The sequence below is a fragment of the Kogia breviceps genome, chromosome 6, assembly GCF_026419965.1.
Source record: "Kogia breviceps isolate mKogBre1 chromosome 6, mKogBre1 haplotype 1, whole genome shotgun sequence".
NCBI classification, from domain to species: Eukaryota; Metazoa; Chordata; class Mammalia; order Artiodactyla; family Physeteridae; genus Kogia; species Kogia breviceps.
This window is the reverse complement of record NC_081315.1, coordinates 17,920,839-17,942,832: the sequence shown is the minus strand read 5'-3', so window position 1 is coordinate 17,942,832 and position 21,994 is coordinate 17,920,839. Positions and strand designations below refer to the sequence as shown.

At 47.2% G+C, this 21,994-nt stretch overlaps 1 protein-coding gene across 3 annotated transcripts; it reads left to right on the top strand.

Moving 5' to 3' along the window:
• The first annotated feature begins 276 nt into the window (after positions 1–276).
• C6H4orf54 (chromosome 6 C4orf54 homolog) lies at positions 277–21,388 on the top strand. Of its 3 annotated transcripts, XM_067035545.1 has the most exons (5): positions 2,066–2,323; positions 3,152–8,586; positions 9,154–9,176; positions 16,596–16,722; positions 20,826–21,388. In XM_067035545.1, exons 1-2 carry the CDS (start codon positions 2,256–2,258, stop codon positions 8,547–8,549), a joined length of 5,466 nt encoding a protein of 1,821 aa, XP_066891646.1. In that variant the 5' UTR covers positions 2,066–2,255; the 3' UTR covers positions 8,550–8,586; positions 9,154–9,176; positions 16,596–16,722; positions 20,826–21,388. The 3 variants fall into 3 exon arrangements, with proteins under 3 accessions (XP_058922877.1, XP_066891646.1, XP_066891645.1); XM_059066894.2 differs by lacking the exons at positions 2,066–2,323; positions 9,154–9,176 and adding an exon at positions 277–629; XM_067035544.1 differs by lacking the exon at positions 9,154–9,176.
• The last annotated feature ends 606 nt before the right edge of the window (positions 21,389–21,994 follow it).

The window sequence follows — 21,994 nt, the reverse complement described above, 5'->3', positions numbered from 1 at the left end:
TTCAGGGAATGCTAAGAAACTGTCTCTGCAGAGATAAAAATAACGACACGAGTCATTTCCTTTTTGTTGCTCTTTGAATTCCCATATAAAGTTGCCTGCCATATACCTTGCCTGGTCTAGCAAGTATGCTTGCTTAACTTGGGTTAATGCTGGTGGCATTAGTCACTGTTAATTGCTCAAGAGCTGAGATCAGGTAGGCAACCACTGAGTTCATCTGCAAAAAAAAAAACATGACTGTAGTCATTGTTAGGGAATAAAAGTCTCTATGGCTAATGAATGACAAAAGTTTTTTTCAGCAGAATTGAGAGTATTGCATAGTAGCATACACTGATCCAGAGCTCTGAAAATGCCAGACGGCAGAAGTTTGGTGTTCTTAATTGTTTTACTTTACCCTACAATTGGTCTTTGTTTTTCCATGTATGAGTTTCTTTTTTTTTTAATCTTTTAATAGAATCCATCCTACTCCAAATTCTCTGCTTTTTTGATTTTTAAATAGAATTTGTGGTTTGAATTAAACCCCACTTTTCGGAAATTGACCTTATCTAAAAAAGGTTTTTCTACAGATTTTTTCCTACACTGGCATTCACTTCGACAAAAAAGAGAAAAGGAGCCACACGGATATTTTGGAGGTAAGTACCTCTTTTCGGATAACCCTCTCTCTTTGTTGGGGGGCTATGGCTAGGGGTGCACTCTCTGGAGGAAGCAAAACTCTGGAAGTAAGTTTCCAGAACTCAGAGCTTTAAGCAATTATGCTTTAACCTACATCCAGGGCATCTGACCTTCCAATTTTGTACTTTGCCAACTGCAAGGCAAAACTGCTAAAATCTGCTGACTTGTCATGACAGACAGGGCCATATGGAAAGTGCTGGAAAAATTTCTTCTTAGACTATAATTGCCTCTTGATGGGCAGAAACTCCATCCTCTATTCAGCTGTGGAGTGTGCATGGCCCACAGCGCTTGAGAAAGTGTTCAGGGTTTCTCGTCCAAGGCTTCAAAGCAAAATTAAAATGGGGCATTGAGGACACGCTAGTTGCCTGGAGGAGCCGATTATATTTTATTTCATTTTATGTTCACGCTCATGTTCCTTCATCCCTGAATACATACTGTGTACAGAGGTTGATGATATAAACAAAACCAAACAAGACCGAGAAAGAGTTATGTGGTTTATTTGCGGTCACGCAGGTGAAATTGCCTAGGATGCGTTGCACCCGCCTAATTGAGCATCTGAGTGTAGATGCCCTAGAGAGTATCTGAGCGTGGAAGTGATCAAGGCTCTGCAGCATCGCCGTTGAGGGTCAAACTCTGGAACTAGACAGCCCGGGCGTGAACTCTGCTCCACAATTTCTTAACAGCTCTGAGTTTCAGCTTTCCCATCTGTAAAATCACTACCATAATTGTACCTAACTCACCAAATTGTAATGAGAATAAATGAATACAGACACATTTAAAAGCGCTTCAGATAGCGTCTCACACATAGTAAACACTTTTGTCACTCATATTGCAATTACTATGATTTAAAATTGTTATCATTAAGAATCCAGGATTTTGTGCCATTACACATGGTTCTCCATAATCAAAACAGTTGATTGCAAATTTAGCAAATCCTCTCCCTCTCTGTCCTCCTTGTTCTTTCCTTCCCTTCCTCTCTCCCCTTCTCCCTTTCTTTCTGTGTCCTTTTCTCTTTTACTCTCTTCATCTAGCGCTCTGGCTTTATATCCACATTGTGATACTTGATATTTCCAGCCTTCCCTGTGTCACGTTTTTAATGGCAGTGATGTGGGAAGAAGGGAGCTGTCCCCGGGAGAGTGGCAGGGCTGTGCTGTCCACACCCCAAGGATGGGAAGGTGCATGCTTCAGTTGCTAGGGGACCCCACTCCATACCTCCTCCCACGCCCATGCAGAGGAAGGAACATTCTTCTGTGTGAGGGGTGCCTTCATGTTGGAAGGGGCTGGTTGATGGTGTTATTTTTGTTCCCCACAAATGTGAATGTTTAAAATAGTGCTTTATTCAATCGGTGTAAGTGACACATAGACTATGTATAGTGGTGGAATTGGGCCTGGCAGACGATGAGGGCCAGACCTCACCAAACCAAGAGTCGTGGTTCTCCACAGAGAGCATCCAAGGGATCTGCTCTGAGGAGGGCCAGGACAGAACCCCCATTTGGGTTGCCTGGCAAATTCGCTTACACAACTACTGAACTGTTTGAAATGGAAGGATCTCAGAGCCAGTGAACTGGGATTTGGGCTTCGTTGCCATGGGACATGCCAGTGGGTCACATTTCCTCTCTGAACCTCCCTCCAAGCCTCACTGTACTCATGAAGGGTAAGTGTATTCGTTGTCCTTCTGTGCTTTTTGACTTGGTGCCCTGCAGGTCTGGAATTCAGCCAGTGTAACTGACCCGTGAAGCTGCAGCCCAGGCTATATTTAAGTGGAGGTTTATTGTCTTGCCACGGTTTTAGAAGTTTAAGGAACTTGTTTGAGGTGGTAGGGATTTGAAGTCGTGTCACTTTTAACCCGTGTGCTCCTTTTTCGTGACTATAATTAAAAGTTTATTTGAAGTGTTAAGTTCTAAGTCTTTAAAAATTGCCCCTGTACACTTGGAGTCCACAGTAAAGATTCTAGAAGGGATTCTTCCTATTTTTAAACAAACAGATTATGTTTCATAAAGTAGGACTTTGGGGAAGGAAGGACAGAGTGTTTTATTCCTGTGAAAAGTTGTATTACCAGAACTTGATTGATTTGAGATGAAAGAGAAAGGAAACGCATAGATTTTTGAGACAAACTTAAAGCTACCATATGTTCAAGGGAGATTCCGAAGTCTTTCGGAGCTGTCCTTAATTGATTTGAAATGCAATGCTGAATTTGGGTTTTATTTAAGAACAAGGGGGAAAAAAAAACATCTAATCAGACTTGGGAGTGAAAGATGGCAGCCAGTAAAGAACAATTTCATACTTGCTGGACATCCCTGTAATAGATTACATAGGACATTTGGTTGATCTCAGTTAGAACCCACATGCCTCCTCCACCCCCAATACTCCCTCTTCATCTTAGAGCCTCTCTTCTCTGCCCTCAAGTGTGGTTTCCGTATGACTAGGGACTAGACACTAAAAATATTTCTGGAATAACGTGACCCACTCTTACCCCATCCAGGAAAGGAACAAGGCTTCACAGGGAACAGCACATGCTTTCCTTTCATTTCTGGGAGTCCCGGTGTCGGCCTACAGATGCTGTTCCTTCCGTGGCCGATGGCATTCAGACTCCTAGCTGCCGATGGTGTCAGGCAAACAACTGGACAGAACAGCTCAGCTGCGGGAAGCTGGCCACGGTCTCGGCCGGAGCCGCAGCCCCCTGGCCACAGACCACCTCTGCCGCCCCATCCAGGAGCCTTCCTTCCTCCCTCAGCCTCGCCCGGGCCCCGTCACAGGGGCTGAAGAACCGGGAGGTGGTGGCGGCAGCCGCGGCAGTGGTGCCTACAGCCTTGGGGCCGATCCAGGCACGTGGGACCCTGCTTCGGGCTACTCTGCAGCCCCTCCAGGGCCAGGGAGGGGCCCAGGACAGCCCCGGTGCTCTCCACTGTCTCCTCCTGTCGCTGAAACCTAAGCGAGGGCTCAGAATGGAAGGCGCCCCTCCTGAGCCGAATCTGCAGGCCAGACCGAGGGAGGTCAGGGAGGGGGTGAGTGGAGCTCAAGATTGCCAGGAGCTCAAGCAGCAGCTGCGGCCACTTCTCAAGCCACCGGCCTCCTCGCAGGGAGAAGCGAGACATGTGGAGATGTGCACTTCAGCTGGAGTCCAGAGGGACAGTCCCCGGACCATGAGACTTACTCTGGAGCAGCGCCTGGGGTCTCAGAGGGGCTCTGGGAGCCCCAGGGAGAAAGCCCAAGGCGAACCCGGCAGCCAAGAGTGCGAGGCTCCAACCCCCCAGGAGAATCCTGCCTCCTTGGAACCCTCCGGATCCCAGTGCTCCGGCACTGACGAGGGCAGCAACCTCTCCTCTTCCTCCTCCTCCTCCTCCCTGGTGGACAAAGCAGAAGAAGGTGGCCTTTCCAAGATGGGTGACACCACCACATCCACAGGGGCTCTGGCCACCTCGTCCTCATCGTTAGACGTTGAGAGTGACAGTGGTGAGAACGCAGTGGGCTGCCAGCCCAAGGGAGGAGAAGAAGGGGAAAAAGCCGGAGGAAGAGGAGGAGATGGAACCGAGTGCAGAGACATGATTGCCAAATCTCAGGGCAGCAGGGACCCCCCCCAAAATCAGGAGGCACATTACATCACCACCCACGAGATCCAGCTGAGCGAGGTAGAGCAGGACACAGATTTCGACGTGGGCCTGGCCTCCCGCTGGGATTTCGAGGACAACAACGTGATCTACTCATTCGTGGACTATGCTTCCTTTGGTGGCAGCGACGAGACCCCAGAGGACGTCACCACGCCGAGCGAAGAGGACGATGACAACAGCTGCTACCTCAGCACCACTCCCAGCACCAACGCCACCCGGACACCGAGCCCCACCGGCAGTGAGCCCGCCGGCCCCAGCGCGGGCAGCAGCGGTGGCGACACCAGCAGCACGGAAGTGGGCAGCGGCCCCTCGGACAGCGACCCCACTCCCCCAGCCACGGGGCCTGGCACTGCCACCCCGTGTGAGCCCCTGCTGCAGCCGCTGGAGGCAGCCTCGGCCGCCGCAGGCAGCTGCGGGAGTGCAGCAAGCCAGATCCTCCTATCAATCAAACCGACTTCCCGGGCTATAAATGAGCCTAGCAACGTGTGTGCAAAGCAAAACATTATTTATGCTGCCAAGCATGAAGGCGACATGAGCCTCCGCGTCTCTACAGCTGCTGAACACAATTCAAGTTCACTGAAGCAAGACCCGGCTGCAGCCGTGGCTCAGGACCATGCAAAGAAATTCATCGCCGTCCCTGCTCGCCTGCAAACGCGGTGCGGGGCCGTCCGGGCGAAGGAGCTGGCGGACCACTCGAGCGGAGCCTCCAGTGCCGTGAGCGAGCTGGACGACGCCGACAAAGAGGTGCGTAACCTGACCTCCCGGGCCTTCCGGAGCCTCGCCTACCCCTACTTTGAGGCTCTGAACATCAGTTCCCGGGAGTCCTCCTCGCTCTCCGAAGTGGGCTTCGGGCGCTGGTCGGCCTTCCTGGACTTGAAATGCGCAGGCGTCGGAGCCAGGGTGGAACAGAGTCTCCTCAGGAGCAGCGCCGCCTCCATGGCTGCGGGTCTGAGGAAGGGCAGCGGGGCCAGGGCGACCGCAGACCAGCTCTACATCCAGTCCAAGAAGTCCCAGACCAAGGCCTTGGAGTTCGTCGTCAGCAAAGTCGAGGGGGAGATCAAACACGTGGAGACGCCTCTGTGTTTCCAGAAGCAGGTCCGGTCGGGCTCCCGCGTGGTCACCCTTCTCGAGCCTCTGAATTTACGCAGTGAGAGCAAAGCCAGCTCCGCCGCGGGGCCCTGCAGGACCACCCAAGGCCCCAGCAAGGGCCCCGGGTCGGTGTACACGGATGATGGCTCAGAGACCTCCGAGGGCGGCAGGCTTGCCCCCCGAGCTGACGGCCCCCAGAAGAAGTCCAAGTTCGCTTCCAGTCTGCTCAAAAACGTCATCTCCAAGAAGATGCAGCGGGAACACGAGTTCAAAATGGAGAGGGGAGAAGTCAGTGACACATCCCACCATAACGTCTCCAGCACCTCCAGGGAGACGGAGGGCCCCCCGCCCGGGGCCGAGAAGCAGCGTGGGAGGGGCCTGCAGAGGCAGCAGAGTTCTCGCCCCTCGGAGGCCGGCTCTGAGCCCACGGTGGTCAGCGTGTCTGATGCAGGTGGGGAGGGGTCCGTAGCTGGGTCTAAATCCCCGGTTTTCAAAGCCAGCGCCCCTCGGGAGAGCCATGCAGGCTCCGGCCGTAGTTTCGCTGACGGACACCCGGTAGAAGTGTGTGAAATTAAAAAGAGTGCGTCAGAGACTGTCAAGAGCATCTTCCTCCGTAGTCAGAACAGTGCATTCCGGTCGTGGAAGGAGAAAGAGGCTGAGAAGGGGGACGCAAAGGCCCCCATTGGGAAGCTGAAACTCCCCAAAGGGGGCGACTGGAGGGCTGATCTCGGGGAGATCTCTGCCAGTAAGTCCACCATCATGTCTCGCCTCTTCGTCCCCAACATCCAGCAGACACCCAAGGACAAGCAGCCGGGGAAGCAGGCCACCAAGCACCCTGCCGCCCAGGCCACCTCCACAGCAGTGATCAGGCCCAAGGCTCCCGAAATCAAGATCCGTCTGGGGAGCGTGCAACAGCCAGGCTCGGACTTCAGCATTGCCAAGTTGCTCACCCCAAAACTGGCCAGCGGCGGCGCCTCGAGCCTCCTCAAGACCGCTGAGGACAGCAGCAGGGCACAGCAGAAACTCTTCCGGGGGGACAACCTGGAAAAAGTGCCCCAGTTCCAGGTGAGAGATGTCAGGGACAAGTCCAAGGCCCAAGGCCCCCTCCACCAGGTGAGAGATGTCCGGAAACTAATCAAAGCGTCCGGGGACAGCAGTGACAAGGGCAGCGTCACCCCAGAGCAGGGGCTGAGCGGGCCCAAACCCAGGCAGCTGGCTCCTGCGGCCGGCGGATCGGGATCCCCGTCCCCCGTGGTGATTACGTGCCAGGCCGTGGTGAACCAGAGGGAAGACGGCACAGATCGAGAGCCCAGGGAGAACGTGGGCAAGGCGGGCAGCAGCAGGCTCTTGAATTCCTCCTCGCCAGAAGGGACAGTCTTGGTTCACAGGGCATCTGGCAGGCTGCCCGTGGCCACCATCGCCCCCAATAAGCCTGAGCAGGGCTCGTACCTGCCCGTGTTCAAGATCGTCTCCAAGGCGCAGAAGACCCCAGAGAAGGTCAAGGAGGAGGAGCTCAAGGAGGAAGGGAAAGGCCCCAAGACATCCCGCGACGCTCTGGAGAAGCTGACGGCGGCCGTGAGGTCCATGGAAGAGCTGTACAGCTTCAACAGGAACGCGTGGAAGCGGAAAAGCGACCCCTTGCCCCTGATGACCGACAGCCACGTCCTGTCGCTTATCGCCAGCGAGGAGAGAGAAGGGGCCGGCGGTGCTGAGCGGGACCCCGACAAGGCGGCCAAACGGCTGGGTGGGGCCGAAGAGCGGGGCGCCGGGCCCAAAGGCGCAGGGGTGGTCCTGCGAGGGGCCCCCATAGAGCGTCTGCAGCGGAGGAACTCCAACCCGAGCGCCGAGAGTGTGTCCGCCCGCGCGGCCGCCTTTGAGAACCTGGCCAGGGAGAGGCCCCGGTCCCTCTATATCCCCCCGGTGCACAAGGATGCGGACAGAACCCAGCCGCTGCCCCCGCTCCCCAGCCAGCGGAACGTGCTCACAGTGAGCGCCAGCAGCATCCAGGAGACCGGGGGGGTCGCCGGCAAGTTCCCACAAGGCCCCGCTCCAGAGGGCCCCTCGGCGGCAAAGGGCGTCAAATCGCAGGGACTCCGGTCTCTCAAGATCTCTCCGGCCACTCGGGCATCTCTCGGAGGGGTGACCACCAGGAAAAATGGCAGCCATCTGGAAAAGAGCCATAGCGACTGTGAGAATTACCTGACCATCCCCCTTAAAGGGAGCTCTGCGGCTGGGGAGCTTCCAGGCGGGCCTGGGCCGGGCAGGGAGGGGCCCCCGGGGCCCCCAGCCTCCTCAGCCACCTCTCTCTGCAGCTTGCCCCCGCTGAGCGCCCGCAGTCAGGTCCCCAGTAGCCCCAAAGGCTCTCAGGTCAGCGGGACCAGCCGGCCAGCTTGGCGCACCAAGCCTGACGACCCCCGGGGGACGGTCGCTGCCCCCGCAGGGCCGCAGAGCCCCGAGCAGCCCCCCACCGCGATCTTCCACCAGCAGCTGCTGCCCTTCACCCTCCAGGGGGCCCAGCCCCAGGTCCTCTGCTTCTCCCCGCCGGGCATGCCTGCCCCGGCACCTGTGGGCCCAGCTCCGGTCCCCACAGACCCCTTCCAGCAGCCGCAGCCTCCGCAGACCCAGCGCAAGATGCTCCTGGATGTGACAACCGGCCAGTACTATCTGGTGGACACACCGGTACAGCCCGTGACCCGGAGACTGTTTGACCCCGAGACGGGGCAGTATGTGGACGTGCCCATGACCTCCCAGCAGCAGGCTGTGGCTCCCATGCCCCTCCCCGGGCCTCCCTTGGCCCTGAGTCCCGGGGCCTATGGCCCCGCCTACATGATCTACCCCGGCTTTCTGCCCACGGCGCTGCCCGCCGGCGCCCTGCAGCCCACGCCAATCGCTCACACTCCGAGGGGCGCCGAGCTCTCCCCCGTGGCAGCAGAGCCCCCCAGCAAAGAGGCAGCTGCATCTTTCACCGAGGCCCCTTACTTCATGGCCTCCGGCCAGTCTCCCACCTCCTCCTCCTCCTCCTCCGCCCCAGCGGCCGCGTCCCAGCTCGTGGGGGCCAAGGGCTTTGCCCAGCTGCATGGCAAGCCTGTCATCAGCATCACTTCGCAGCCCCTGGGGCCGCGGATCATCGCCCCCCCCTCCTTTGACGGCACCACCATGAGCTTCGTGGTGGAACACAGATGATGAGCTGTCACCGGAAAGCAGAAGGGCGCAGCTGCTGGTGAGTGGACATCACTTTGAGAATCAGGTTTAAGGGATTAACAGCAATCCTGTTTCTTTGTGTTTGAAGGGGCAGACTTACAGCAGCGGAGGCTGTCTCTAGAAATGGGCATTTTCAGAAGCACGGAACGAAAACTGCATACATCTTATGAAGGAGCTAATTTGCTTGCCAAGCTTCCTTCTCTCCCCACTCCTCAGTCCCACAGCTGGCCTTTCCCCCTTTGACCTTTTCCAATGGCCTGAGTGTTTTTCCCACAGTGGGTGGGAGGGAAGTGAACCCTGGATCTATCAGGTTAGCCTTGGGTGAAGATAGGCAGGGGAAAGAAATAAAAACCCGGTCTGGATTTTGTGGAGCGAGCTTCACTCTATTTTTAGCAGCCCCAGTCCTTGGCGACACTGTTACTCTGGTTACTCCTCAGAGTAAAGAGAGTCAAAGACTGACATCTTCTTGTTAGGAGGTTTTCTAAAATCTACAGAAAGGCTTCTCTCCCTCCACCACGTCTTCCTCTTGAAGTTTCTTATACTTAAAAAAGGCGGTATTTTTAAGCTCTTGTTTTTCTGTTTTCAGACAATCAGAATACTTTTTCTTAGGTGAGTCCAGTCTTTAACGTATTTTACACACACACACACACACACACACACACACACATACACTTGGCTTGACCTCCGGGAGAGGAGGAGATTCCGGGCCTGCAGTGACTCCTGAAATGGAGCGGCTGTGTTTGATCCAATTCGTCCAGACTGAATCCACTACGCTCTGCTGCTGACCCCTACAAGGCACGCATCTGCCTATCTGCATTCTCTCCCTTCAGAAAAGAATCAACTCCCCCTTGCCCCCTCTAAAGGAAATCAGATGAAGTGGATGTAGATCCTGACACCCAAGTTAATTCAGATTTACAGACAGGAATCCTGGCCGTAAGTACGGTCCGTGGAACTTGATAGGAAAGGTGAGCTTGGGTTTTCTGAACCAGGACACTTCAGGTCAAAAACGTAAGACGGGGGCAACCTTCCGATACAGCAGAAAGCTGCCAGCACTGTGGGGAGAAACTTGCCCTCTCATTCTCGAGTCCTCTTCGCAGGAGGAAGGGTTGACATCATAAATGCTTCTGAGGAGTTTCACTCCTTGGTAAGATCACGCTGAACCAGCATAGGAGAGGAGCCCTTTCTATGCTTATATGAAAGAAATAAGGCATTCCTCTCTCTTCTGTACTCAAAAGAAACAGGAACATTGTTTCTTTCTTCAAGGAAAGAGCCTTAAATTAGGAAGTAGGATCATTAGATCAGAGTCCCAGCGTCTTCTCACCGGCTGTGTGTTCTGAGACATGCAAACTCACTAGCACACGTGACACTCGTGTGTCGATAATTTCTACTCCTCAAAGTGTATCTGAATGTCAGATGATACAACTGTGTATTGCAAAATATAAAAACTTTCCAAATTAAGGGATTGTTACTATGCATTACCTTTCTTGGACTGCAAGACACATTAGGCCACTGTTCAAAAATCCTTGGGTCTTTCTGTAAGAATTCAGGTGAAAGCACAAGCCTCATTTTACTTGCAATCTAGAAACAGATGATTTCCTTTCCAAGAATTTGCAACGGGCCCTACGAAATGACCACAAATACAGAGAGGAGGGAAGATTAAAGATAAACAATGTCTCTATTGTTCAGTGTAGAAAATAAAGAAATATGCATGTGGAAGAGGTGCAGATTTAGAGAATTCATTTTGTAGAAGGAAAAGACTAGCCTCTAGATAAAAACATTTTCATCTTCTGGACAGGTGGGATGCTTACCTGTGGCTCTCTGGGAGCAGCTAATCCTGCAAGGCCTTTGTGTGAGCTGTGCAGGTGCAGAGCAAGGGGAAGGGAGGACAGGGCCCAGAGGAGGGAGGAACCGGGCGCACGCTTGAATCGTGTCCCTGTAGCAGCTGCCTTTGGCCTTTCTCCTGTCTGCTGAGTCTGGAGAGATTAGGCCTGGAGTTGTTTCCATCAGACACAAATACAAATCAGAGTTTTCTGTACTGGAGATTTGAACAGTGATTTCTTTGAAAGCTTTCCCTTCTTTAACCTTTATTTTCGTCCACAGCCCTAAAGATAGAAAGCGAAAGACTAGCCCGGAGCTAGTTATTAGCTTTTTGTGTACAGGCAAAAATCTAATTACCCACATTCGGATAATAACTGAAATCCTTATAAAAATCCTTCAAAACTCACCACCCTGAAAGTTCTATGCCACTTTCCAAAGAAAAGTCAGACACCTAAAAAAGAAGTGTATAGTTCTTTTCCTTGTGTGAGGAAAATTTAAACATGGTTCAGATGTATCCAAAATCACATTGTACACTCCCATCCATCAGTTGGTCAGTGTGAGAAGGCTTGGAAGCTGTTTTCAGTTTAAGATTTCCTTTGAGGGCTTCCCTGGTGGCGCAGTGGTTGAGAATCCGCCTGCGGATGCAGGGGACGCCGGTTCGTGCCCCGGTCCGGGAAGATCCCACATGCCACGGAGCGGCTGGGCCCGTGAACCATGGCCGCTGAGCCTGCGCGTCCGGAGCCTGTGCTCCGCAATGGGAGAGGCCACAACAATGAGAGGCCCGCGTACCACAAAAAAAAAAAAAAAAAAAAAAAAAGATTTCCTTTGAAAACCAGACTCACTCCAGAGTTTTTCCTTGTGGTAGGGTAGGGTTTTATGTACCCCTTTCAACTAGAAGTCACGTAAATGGTTTGATCCAAGCACAGCATTTCACAGAGAAGAAAACTGGGGCTTAGAAAGGAACGGTTTTGCTGAGGTCCCCAGAGAGTGAGAGAGCCAGGATGGGCCTGGCTCCCGGCTCCTGGACCACGCCATGCTCTGTGTTTGTTGGTAGGAGGCATGAAACGCCAAGAAGGATGGCAGAGAAGTGCAATGAGCCCCGAACCGGCAGCCAGGACACCTTGGATCTGCTCTGCCTCTCCGGACATTTGTGAAACGAATGTTTGAACAAAAAGCACGAATTCCATCATTCATTCAACAAACGTGAACTACACGTTTACACTCCGCCAGGCACGGTGTACTCTGCAGTGAGGCTGCAAAGCCTCACACGTGACCCGGCACCGTCCCACAGTCCAGGAGCCTGCACTCCAGCTGGAGGGCACAGACCGTACATGCAGAACGGCAGAACCAGTGTTCAAGTCCTGTCTTAACCTTTAAGATTCCTTCCAGCTCAAATAATAAGTATTTCATCGCCTATTTTTAGCCGCACTTTGGAACGGGGAGGCTTTCTTTCCCCCTGTATAGATTGGAGCGTAGCCAGCTGCAGCTACTCTCGGATTATTCTGTTATGAATTTTCCTCTAGTTTTGCTTTCATAGGTGGGGTCTTTCCTGCTTCTCTTCTTTCTGTGGTGAAAATTACAATGCTCCTCAGATTTCGCCAGGTCGCAACCCATCTCAGAAGATAAGTAGTAATATTACGTATTTTATGTGTATTTAGTAATGACATCATACATTGTGCTAAATGGACCAGACTGTTCCCAGTCGGTGGCCCAGTGGCCGAGAGTCACGACAGGAACCCACTGGTAACGCACCAGTGTGCTGAGCGCAACACTTCAACGCTTCACAACTCTCTCCGTTTTTGTTAGGCCTTTTCTGTTTTCGGCCTTTGTGGTTTGTTCATTTTCATTTTGCAAGTTCCTTCTCCACAGGACCTTTGACGCCTTTTCTGATGAGATTATTTTTGTTTTCTGTCGTTCAAGGCACGGAGCTATATTTTTCCTTCCCTAACATATTCACTTTCCTGCTTTCTCCTACCCGGCCACTTAGAGACCATAATTTTGTTTTAAGTTTTGAGACTTGATACCGAATACCATTTACAAGGGCCTAAAGATAGATGTGTAATAATAACAACAGAAAACTTTAATTGGCACCATGCCTGCTACCCAGTGGGTATTACAATTAGTTTGTTTCCTTTGAATGTCTCTTCTTTCTTCTGTAAAACTTTACCCATTTGTTTCTTCATTTCTGAGTGTGCTTTATGTTGTTCCTACATCCTCGGTGTTTCTTTTCTTCTCACCCCCTCAGAGTTATTTCTACGCCCTGAGCAGAGCCCCAAACATCAGCAACTGAAGTGGAAAGAGAAAGGGGGCTTCAGAGGGAGCTCTTTTCGGAGAGTTTTCTAAAGGGACCCACAGGGTACTTAGATCCTTGAACGCCGTCCCCTTATGTTAAAACTGCAGGAGGAAATTGAGGCTCAGAGAGGTTAAGTGACCCTTCTTAAGTCACAGTGTCCCTCTGGGACAGAGTTGGGACTCAAAAGCTAAAGCATCCCAGACCCGAGTCTAGTTTCCATTTGCTTCTTTCTCACTGCTTCCCAGTCCGCTTCGCTTTTTCTCCCCAGGGCCGCTCGTCTTTCTGGGGTCGGGCCCACAGTTTACTTCCCCTCTTTTCTTCCCTTGCCTTTTATTTGAGAATTGACTTTCTGTTCTTTGCTATATATATTTTTAAAAATTCCTTATTGTGGTTTCTCTTTCCCATTCACTTGAAGTTGATTTCGTTTAAAGCCCCACCTTGCGTTTTCCCTTCTCCTCCCTCTTCTGTTTGGAGTCTGTTGTCATCCCAGACTGGACAGCTTCAAGGGCAGGCTTGAAGCTGCGGCTTCTTCACCTGCGATCTCTGAAGCCCTGGGCACGAGGCCGGGCGAGGAGGCTGCAGGCTGCAAGCTCGACATCTCATTGCCAGCTCATCCCGCGATTACATTCTTTGTTCGTTGGTTTTTAAAAGTTTATTTATTTATTTTTGGCTGTGCTGGGTCTTCGTTTCTGTGCGAGGGCTTTCTCCAGTTGCAGCGAGGGGGGGCCACTCTTCATCGCGGTGCGCGGGCCTCTCACTATCGCGGCCTCTCTTGTTGCGGAGCACGGGCTCCAGACGCGCAGGCTCAGTAGTTGTGGCTCACGGGCCTAGTTGCTCCGCGGCACGTGGGATCTTCCCGGACCGGGGCTCGAACCCGTGTCCCCTGCCTTGGCAGGCAGATTCCCAACCACTGCACCACCAGGGAAGCCCCCACGATTACAGTCTTGAATCAATTCATTTATATCTATTTTTTCCCTCTAACTTGATGGTGGCTTCCTCTCCTGATTATTATATATAGCTGCTGTTTTATTTTATTATCTTCCTCCTGTCTTTTTTGTGCCATTTCTTTTCTCCCTTTCTCTTTTCTTGGATTGTAGCTTTCCCCGTTCTTATTATTTTGTGCCTTTCTCTACAATTTTACTGCCTTATATTTTCTTCTCAACTCTACAAAATTAATAAAAAAGTGAAAAGTAATGTGTATTTATTTATTATATACTAAGATTTAACATGGTGCTACTTGATTCTTTAAACGAGTGGGTACTATTCTTATCCCTATTTGACAGATGAAAAAATAACTTGTCCCAGATTAAGCGATCAGCTGAAATCCAGGCCCTTCAAGCTTGGGGGCCCGTGCTCTTATTGATGACCCCGCGTTCGCCCACTTTCTCCCTCTCGGCCCTCCCCGTCTCAGTTCCTTATTGTGAATTGTCCTTCCTCCCTTATTTGGGAAAAAAAGGGAGGGAATAAGGTAAGAAACTGACCCCGAATCTGGCGATGTCTAGCGTATATTAAGCCTCCGTATGTGTTTTTCTTTTGATTAAAATTTAGCTCTCCTGTGTCCCAAAGAGAAACAGTTCCAGCACTTCTAGGGGCTGTGGCTCCCAGTGTGTGTGTGTGTGGAGGGGGGGGGATAATTTTGTGTGTATGTGGGGACGGGCGAGGGTGGTCTGTCACCTGAGCGTGGGATCCCCCTGGATACTGATGGGCTCATGCCTTTCCGTCTAAGAGAAGCTGTGTGGCTTTGACTAAAACCCAGGTATCTGCACCATGAACTCAGGCAGCCCTGGCCCCAAATCTTCCACCTCTGGATAAGTGACTTGCCCTCTCTGGACCTCAGTTTCCTCAACTGTAAAATGGGAATACCTCTCAGGAGCGTCGTGAAGACTGAATCGTAAAATCACTGCAAAGGATGTGGCACACGGTCCATGGCATATGTAGTAAGAGTTCTATGTCCCTTGGACACTAGAAGCTCACCAATGCCTCAGAAGCCCCTCATCTCTCAGGGCCCCCCACCAAAGGCAGCAAGTCAGCCCTTATTCCCGTAGACTCTCGGGATGGCACCGGGGACCCGTACCCAGGATTGCTTGCTATTTCCCCAAACCAGAGGTCATGCCCACAGCTCTGCGGTCCCCTTTGGGCTGCCTGACCCCCTGGGTCAGGCCAGTTGGCTGTGGTCGGGGTCCTCTAGTATGCCCCACGGCTTTCCAGCATGTTACACAACTCTGGGCATAGTTGGCCAGAGGCGTGTGGTGATTTTCCCCTCAGTCTGGGCACAGGCCTCTGTGGAGCAAGGGAAAATCGGATCCAACATCCCTGCTGAACTCTGTCATGTGTTCCGGTCCTAAAATCATGGGGAGTCATCCAGGCCAAACTGCCCGGTGACACAGTGCAGCCACTCCTCTCCCTTTACTGACTTCTCCGTGACCCTCTGCTAGGTTGAACGGGCAATTTTTATTATTTCATCCTTAATAGGAATTGGAGCATTTTATTACTTTCAAAGTTTCAAACAAAATTCCTCTAAAGTTAATATAAGTGGAAGCAGTATCCTGCAAAAGGATGCAAAGGCCGTATCTGGCCTATAGATCCCTGAAAATGATCCCAGCAGCTGGTAGAAACCGATTTTTCCTCCATTCTTCAGACTTCTCTCCCCATCCTGTACTGTTCTCTCTCCCTCTCTCCCTCTCCCTCTCTCTCTCTCTCTCTCTCTCTCTCTCTGTCCCGCATCTGCTCAGAGAGTCCTTGCAAACCTTGCTTCACGATGGGATTCAGCTTGAGTTGTCACTAGATCCTTGGGTCCACATTAAAATTTTTCTTCTTAGTCTTCTATTTTCTTATCCTCCCCATTGTAATTATAAATATTTTTTCCTGTTGCTACTCCATGTGTCCTAAGGTTAAAAAAAATTTTAAACTTTTTTAGCAAATGAGAAGTTTCCAAACCCACAACTGTCCCTTTCCTCCTGAAAGTCATTTCTCGATATAAAACACAAAAGAGTAAAATCAACAAACTTGAAATATATACACAGGAGCCATTCTCTAAACCCATAATTATTCATATAGACTTCTTTTTCCTTAAGTATATACTTAACACAGGTCAGTTTCTAGATGGCAGGATTAAAATATCCTTTGCCACACTACTCTGCATATAATTGATTAGATAGCTGTTATTTGATACTTCTTAGAAGTTACTTTTCACATGATAGAGTCTTCTAATCCCTAACAAATACTACCTGTAGGGCACTGTATTTCTGTCTTCATAATATTATGTTCAAATATCAACTCCCAGAGGTTAATATAAAAATGTTCTTTAGGCAAAGTTCTAATATATAGAGAGAAAGAGATTAACAGAAAGAAAGGGCTAATTTTCAGTAAGCTTTTGAACATGTCAATGCTTGTCTTGGAATGGATTTAACTAAGTTATAGGCTCTAACTAGTATATCTCATTTTAAACAAAATGCACAATATGAAGTTCCACATAATTTAGGAAGTGACCGTTCACTTTAGAGTATAGAGTTTATTCATTTAACTAGATTAATAACTCATGGTAAATTTCAAATGTTTCAATTGAGTTTAAATATCATTTTTGTATATTTTAGGAACATATCTGTTATACTATTTTATCTCTTTTATGGATGGTTTCAGTAAAACTAAATATTTAACTCTAAAATCATTTTTGAATGGTTGACTGTATTTAATTGAAGTTTCAAAGAGAGGGTTCCATTTGGGGCAATTTCTTAAAGTCAGTAGGATGTCTAGTAGGTTCAGAAACACACTCACCAAAGACATTTTAAAATGTGAACTTCATCATTATTCACACTAAATTAGCCCAATATTTAAATAAAATGTATTTTGTCATTTTTCTTCCTTCTTTAAGAGCGAGATTTACTAACAATCTTTTCCTTGATTATGTTTGTTTATAGGAGCAAGACAGAAAGATGGATGAATCTTCTCGAATCAGAAGGCTGCATTGTAACAGCGCTAAGAATTTATCTGGAAACCTTCCTCCTCATACGTTATTCTTAGTTTTTGCTTCTATAAACCAAGTGTGTAAGTTCCTATATTTTTCTGAATAACCCTGTTAAGACAGCTTGTGTTATTTTAGTTTTATGAAGCTGATTGAATGGTTGCATTTTTCCTGTGTAAAACTACTTCTTTTTATACTTTAATACAGAATATAAGCTTTCCTTTCACCTTTCCCTCCTGCATTTGTGACTAGGCAAACAATCTCTTACATGTTCTCATAGTTCAGTCAAAACATACAGCAGAGTCGGATTGGTTCTGTTGTAAACCAAATGAGCACATCAGTAATTTGGATGACAAATCTCCCTGCAGATTCTTGGAATATATCAGGGCTGGCTGGCAGAGTTGTAGCACTTGTTTGGATTTAAATATGATGGGTCTGCATTTTGGATCATGCCTAGTCATTCTCTTGGTTATGTTTTACATGTTCTTTTATTGGGTTTAGCATGATTTCAAATGTGATTGTGAAACAGTGGTTTTAACTTTTGTGCCTTGTTTTAACTTTCCCATTGGTACAATGCCATGACACTATTTGTTGCCTTAAAATAGAATGGCTTGAAAGACTAGAGAGACAATGGTTGCATTTAAAGTTAAGTTCTTAGCTTCAGAAAGGTATAAAATATCTACTTCCCTCAGAATCCAACCTCTGCTATGAGTGTATAGGATTATTTTTCTTCTTCAGTGGTCCCTCCTTAGTTGCACACTCCTGTCTCTCACGGATTATTTGGAGTCTGAAGAGTGACCTGTTTGGGGCAGTGGAGTAGAAAGTAAACTCTGATTTGGTGGCTCTGATTATCTCCAGCCCTAGCCATACCCATAGCAGTGACCTAGGTTTATATCAATTGTTCCTTATGGTTTTAAGAGATGTCGAGAATCCAAATCACAGAATCTTTCATTGACATTCAATACTGCCTCAGTTGTAGCCCAATTCTGAAGGTTATTTTAGTGAGTGTTCATGGTGAGTTTTGAAGAGTTGATTGAACAGATAAATATTTAGCTCGTCATAATAATGAGTCAATATATATTCAACAAATGTTACACTGGAATATTTCTTTACTTTTTAAAACAATAACTTGAAGGTTCTCCCAGGCTTTTTTTTTTTTTTTTAAGGAATCTCCTCTTATTTACTTATTTGTTCAAAGATAAAGCATTCTGGTAATTTTTTAAAGCCTTATTTTGACTTTAATGATCATCAATATTGGTTTCTGCTTAAAACAGCTTCTTGAAACCACAGAATTTTATACTGCTCATAACTGAAGGTGTGAGTAGAAAAACTAAGAGACTGATTTTTGTATGATTTATGTAATCTCATTACTTTGTATTTATGTTTTTTATCTCAGTTGGACTCTAAAAAAAAAAAAAACTCAATTTCACATTCAGGAACTTCCTTAAAGGGATCTTACTCTGAAAAGAAGTTCTGTTGGGTAAAAGGAAGGGTTTGAGGAAGGAATAGTCATCTCTGGTCACATTTCAATCAATCTTAAGGCTGATGAGCTATGACATGAAGCAATAGCCTCTCTGAGACATGGAACATGAAATATGAAACAGTCTCTGCATTTGGAAAAGATCCCCTTGTGCCATATTGGGGAAAGCATTATTCTTTTGTCATAGAGGTCTTCTTACCCAAGTACATCAACAGATTCACCCCAGAACTTGCTAAATTTTTCACCACTGGGAAACTTCTCTTACAGCACCAGCCCTTCCTCATTTTCAGTAGAGATGTGCTGGGTAAGAGGTCACTTAATATTGAAACAAGAAAGTAGACTCAATCAAAGATCTTAAACTTATAATACTTAAAGCAACACCATGAAATCTCAAGTATTTGAACACATCTTATGAAACTCAGATAGGATTTGGTAGGTAGAACCAGAATTGATAAGACTGTTTTAGAATGACATGTGACTCTTAGGAAAACCCAGCACTCGTGTCAAGTAGTCAACGGCTTGCCAGGTCTTCAAAATGAGAGACATCTCCTTTCCTAGAACATGTGGTAGAGTTCTTAGCTACCAAGGGTCTGGGAGGCCCATAAGATAAGCTATTTATCACTATTTATCATTATTTATCACCAGCAGATCTGAGCCTTAAATTCTCACATTGAGGTAAACCAGGACAGAAACTTGGGAAGAAAGGAGAACTTTTCATTTGTCGGTTCTATCAGACAGGCCGTGTTCTCTGAGAAGCTGCTGTGGATGTAGTGAATGTCCAAGTGGTTAAAATGTGACTTTAAAATAGTATTCTATGAACACCATATCATCTACTGTTAATTTTATGGCTTTCCATTTCATCAAGCCATAAAAAACCAAATCAAACCTGCCGGGCCATTTACTACCTCGAGTGATATAGGGAGGAACATTTTTAAAAACATGAGGTAAATCTAAATCCTCATTTTCATTGTTTTATTATTTCTTGAGGTTGAATTGATATTTGAATAAAACAGTTGTGCCCTTTCTTTTTCAACCAAAGTTAAGTAGAAAAAACCAAGAGTCTATGAAGCCTTCCCATCCATAAAACCATTACCCTATTAGAGTCCTTTAAGCTACTGAACTACTCTTTTATGGCTCATGTACACAAAACCATTACTAAAGCAGGTAGCATTTCCTATATAGTGCCTGGAGCTTGAATCTAATTAGCATTGCAGAGTCTGGCTTTTGCCCTTTCCTCTCAGGGTTGCACGTTTGACTCAGTTTTCCAGACGAATCACAGGGCATTGTGTGTAGAAATCTTGACCCATTTCCTGTTTACCCCTGTTGGTTAAGCGGTAAGGTTGAAATATGCTCCATTTGAATTGTTTTTGGAAAACTGAACAAATTTGTAACCCGTAGGAAAATTTAAGTCACCAGAATGTATTTTCTTCAAAAGCACTCACTGAAATTGCCCTCAGGATGAAATGAAGCCCAAATATGCAGTTACTGACTTAACATATAGGTTCTCTGTATGTCTGCCTGTGTCTCCATATGTCTGTATGTGTATGGCTCTCTGGATATCATCGAGTAAATAAGCTAAAACAAATTACACTTTGACATCTTTATGATAAATCTTAAATGTTAACACACATTTCAAATCCATCCTTATATCACTAGGAAATATCTAGCGATATAAATTTCTTCATTTCAGATTTGACTTCATCATTCTAGCCTATTAAAGAGATTTAATGCATTTTAATTATTTTTATATTTCATAGAAATGGAAGTCAGTGTTTGCTGCAAACTGAATGCTCATGCTACCTGAAATAATACTTTGGAGTGCAGGACAGTGTTGATTCTTAAGTAGATTGACTATAATCCCTCGATAAGTGTATATTATATGTGCATGAGAAAACATATTCAGTAATAGTCTCTGTTTAAAAACTATCACGGTATACATTTTCCAATGTGGTGCTTGAGGCGTTTCATTCTACAGTTTACAAGGTGTAGGTTTGCACCCCAAATTCTCAGGGTATGCTGTTTTACCCAAATACTTGAAAGAAAAAGGTGCCCTGTATTTTATCAGTACTGTTGAGGGGGAAAATTATGTGTAGGTTTGTTTTACAAAACTACTTATAAAAATCAACTTCACAAATTATGTTAAGCTCTTACATAATTCCTAAGGAAGTATACATATATATCATATAGATATGATATATATTTTCAAGAGACTGCTTCTATATTCTTAACTAACTTCTGGGTCCTAAGTCGACCTCACGGGTGCATAAAATCATTAATAAAGCATGTAGCATTTGCTAAATCATACCTTGAGCTTGAATCTAATCGGAATTGTAGACTCTGGTCCTTGGGGGGAAAAAAAACGTGTCCATTTGTGTCACATGTCATTGCAAGGCCCAGGGGAGGATTCTGAAAATTGGACTCATTTGTATGCCCCTTGTCTCAGAAGAGAACTAAACGTTCACAGTAGCATTTGTAAGCTGTTAACATTCTTGTTTTATGTTGCAGCTAGAGCATATTTTATTAGTTATTTTCCTATTTGATTCATAATGGTGCAGAATAAAACACACACACACACACACACAAAACACATCGAATTTGATCTCTTTTTTAAAGTTTCCTACTTGCTTTTTATAAGCTGGTATTAATGGCAAAAAGTGCTACCCAGGGCTCCCTGAAATTACTTGTCATCCCTGTATCTTTTTCTAGCAGGTGGCCCTTTCTTTTTCTCCCCCTTTGAAGATGTACGTTTCTATACTTACATTGAAGTCATCTTATTGTACAGTAAAGACAGTGATGGTTGAAAAGAATGTGAAGACTGAGGAAGTTAGGTCCCAAACAGAGGAGAGTAAATCGTGTGGTAAACGGAGAAAGAAAGACTTTGGATTACGCTGAATTATACCCCTGACTATGAAAAAAGCCAATGGGAAATGGAAAGGACATGAACATTTAAACTGCTCTCAAGAGAGAAATCTTGGTGGAAGAGTTTCTGCTTGAGGTCTGATGTGATTCAATTCTGGAATGCGGTGAGCATGGCCACTGAGACTGTGAATCCAGCCCCGAAGCTCTGAGAGTTCCCTTGTCAGTGGATTGCATATGGAGAAAACTACTTAGACGAGGACTCTGTGAGACTGACTAGCTTACTTACCTTTCATTGCCAGCATTTGTGATTGTGCGATCTTGTGTAATGGTCTTTTATTTTGACTCTTTTTGAAAAAAAAAAAAAATGTGTTGTTGGTTTTTTGTTTTTTTTTTCCAGTAAAAGTAAATGCAAAGAAAACATGCATTCTTTCTCTTTATTTTAACTCAAAAAAAGCTTTGGACATTTTCATTTTCCTCCGTCTTCTAACTTAAATCCTTCCTTTAACTAAAATACTCTTTTATAATGCTTCACATCCAGGTTGTATTAGTTTCTCTTGCTATGGGAACCACAAACTTAGTGGCTTAAGACAACACAAATTTATTATTTTACAGTTCTGGAGGTCAGAGTCTGGTATGCTCTTTCCCTGTAGCCGGAGTATTTCAGCTGATCAACCGAAGGCGTCTAACTGCTTACATTTTTAAGTAGCATCGTGAGGGGCACCTACCAAGTTGAGGGATACTCCATTGCCACCAAAGAGCAACCCAGACAACGAGTGTCCCTGCGGGTCCACACTGAGGCCCGGGAGAGTAACTGTGGTCTGCCCCCTTCAAAACCTAAATATCTGAAGCACACATTTGGAGACCCACTGCACAGGGAGGGTCCGTACTGTAAAATGTCAAGCACTAGTTGAAGTCACTATACACCTTAAGATTGAAGCCCCCAAAAGACTTGAAACCACATTCCACAAGAACATACATCCAGAATCCCTTAGATATGTCCCGGGTTTGGGGTTGTA

Bases quoted from the DNA above. Each gene is read 5' to 3' on its own strand.
- C6H4orf54 (XM_067035544.1), top strand. From the start codon at position 2,256: ATGGGACATGCCAGTGGGTCACATTTCCTCTCTGAACCTCCCTCCAAG. The intron at 2,324-3,151 runs GTAAGTGTATTC...TACCCCATCCAG, and splicing joins CCTCACTGTACTCATGAAGG to GAAAGGAACAAGGCTTCACA.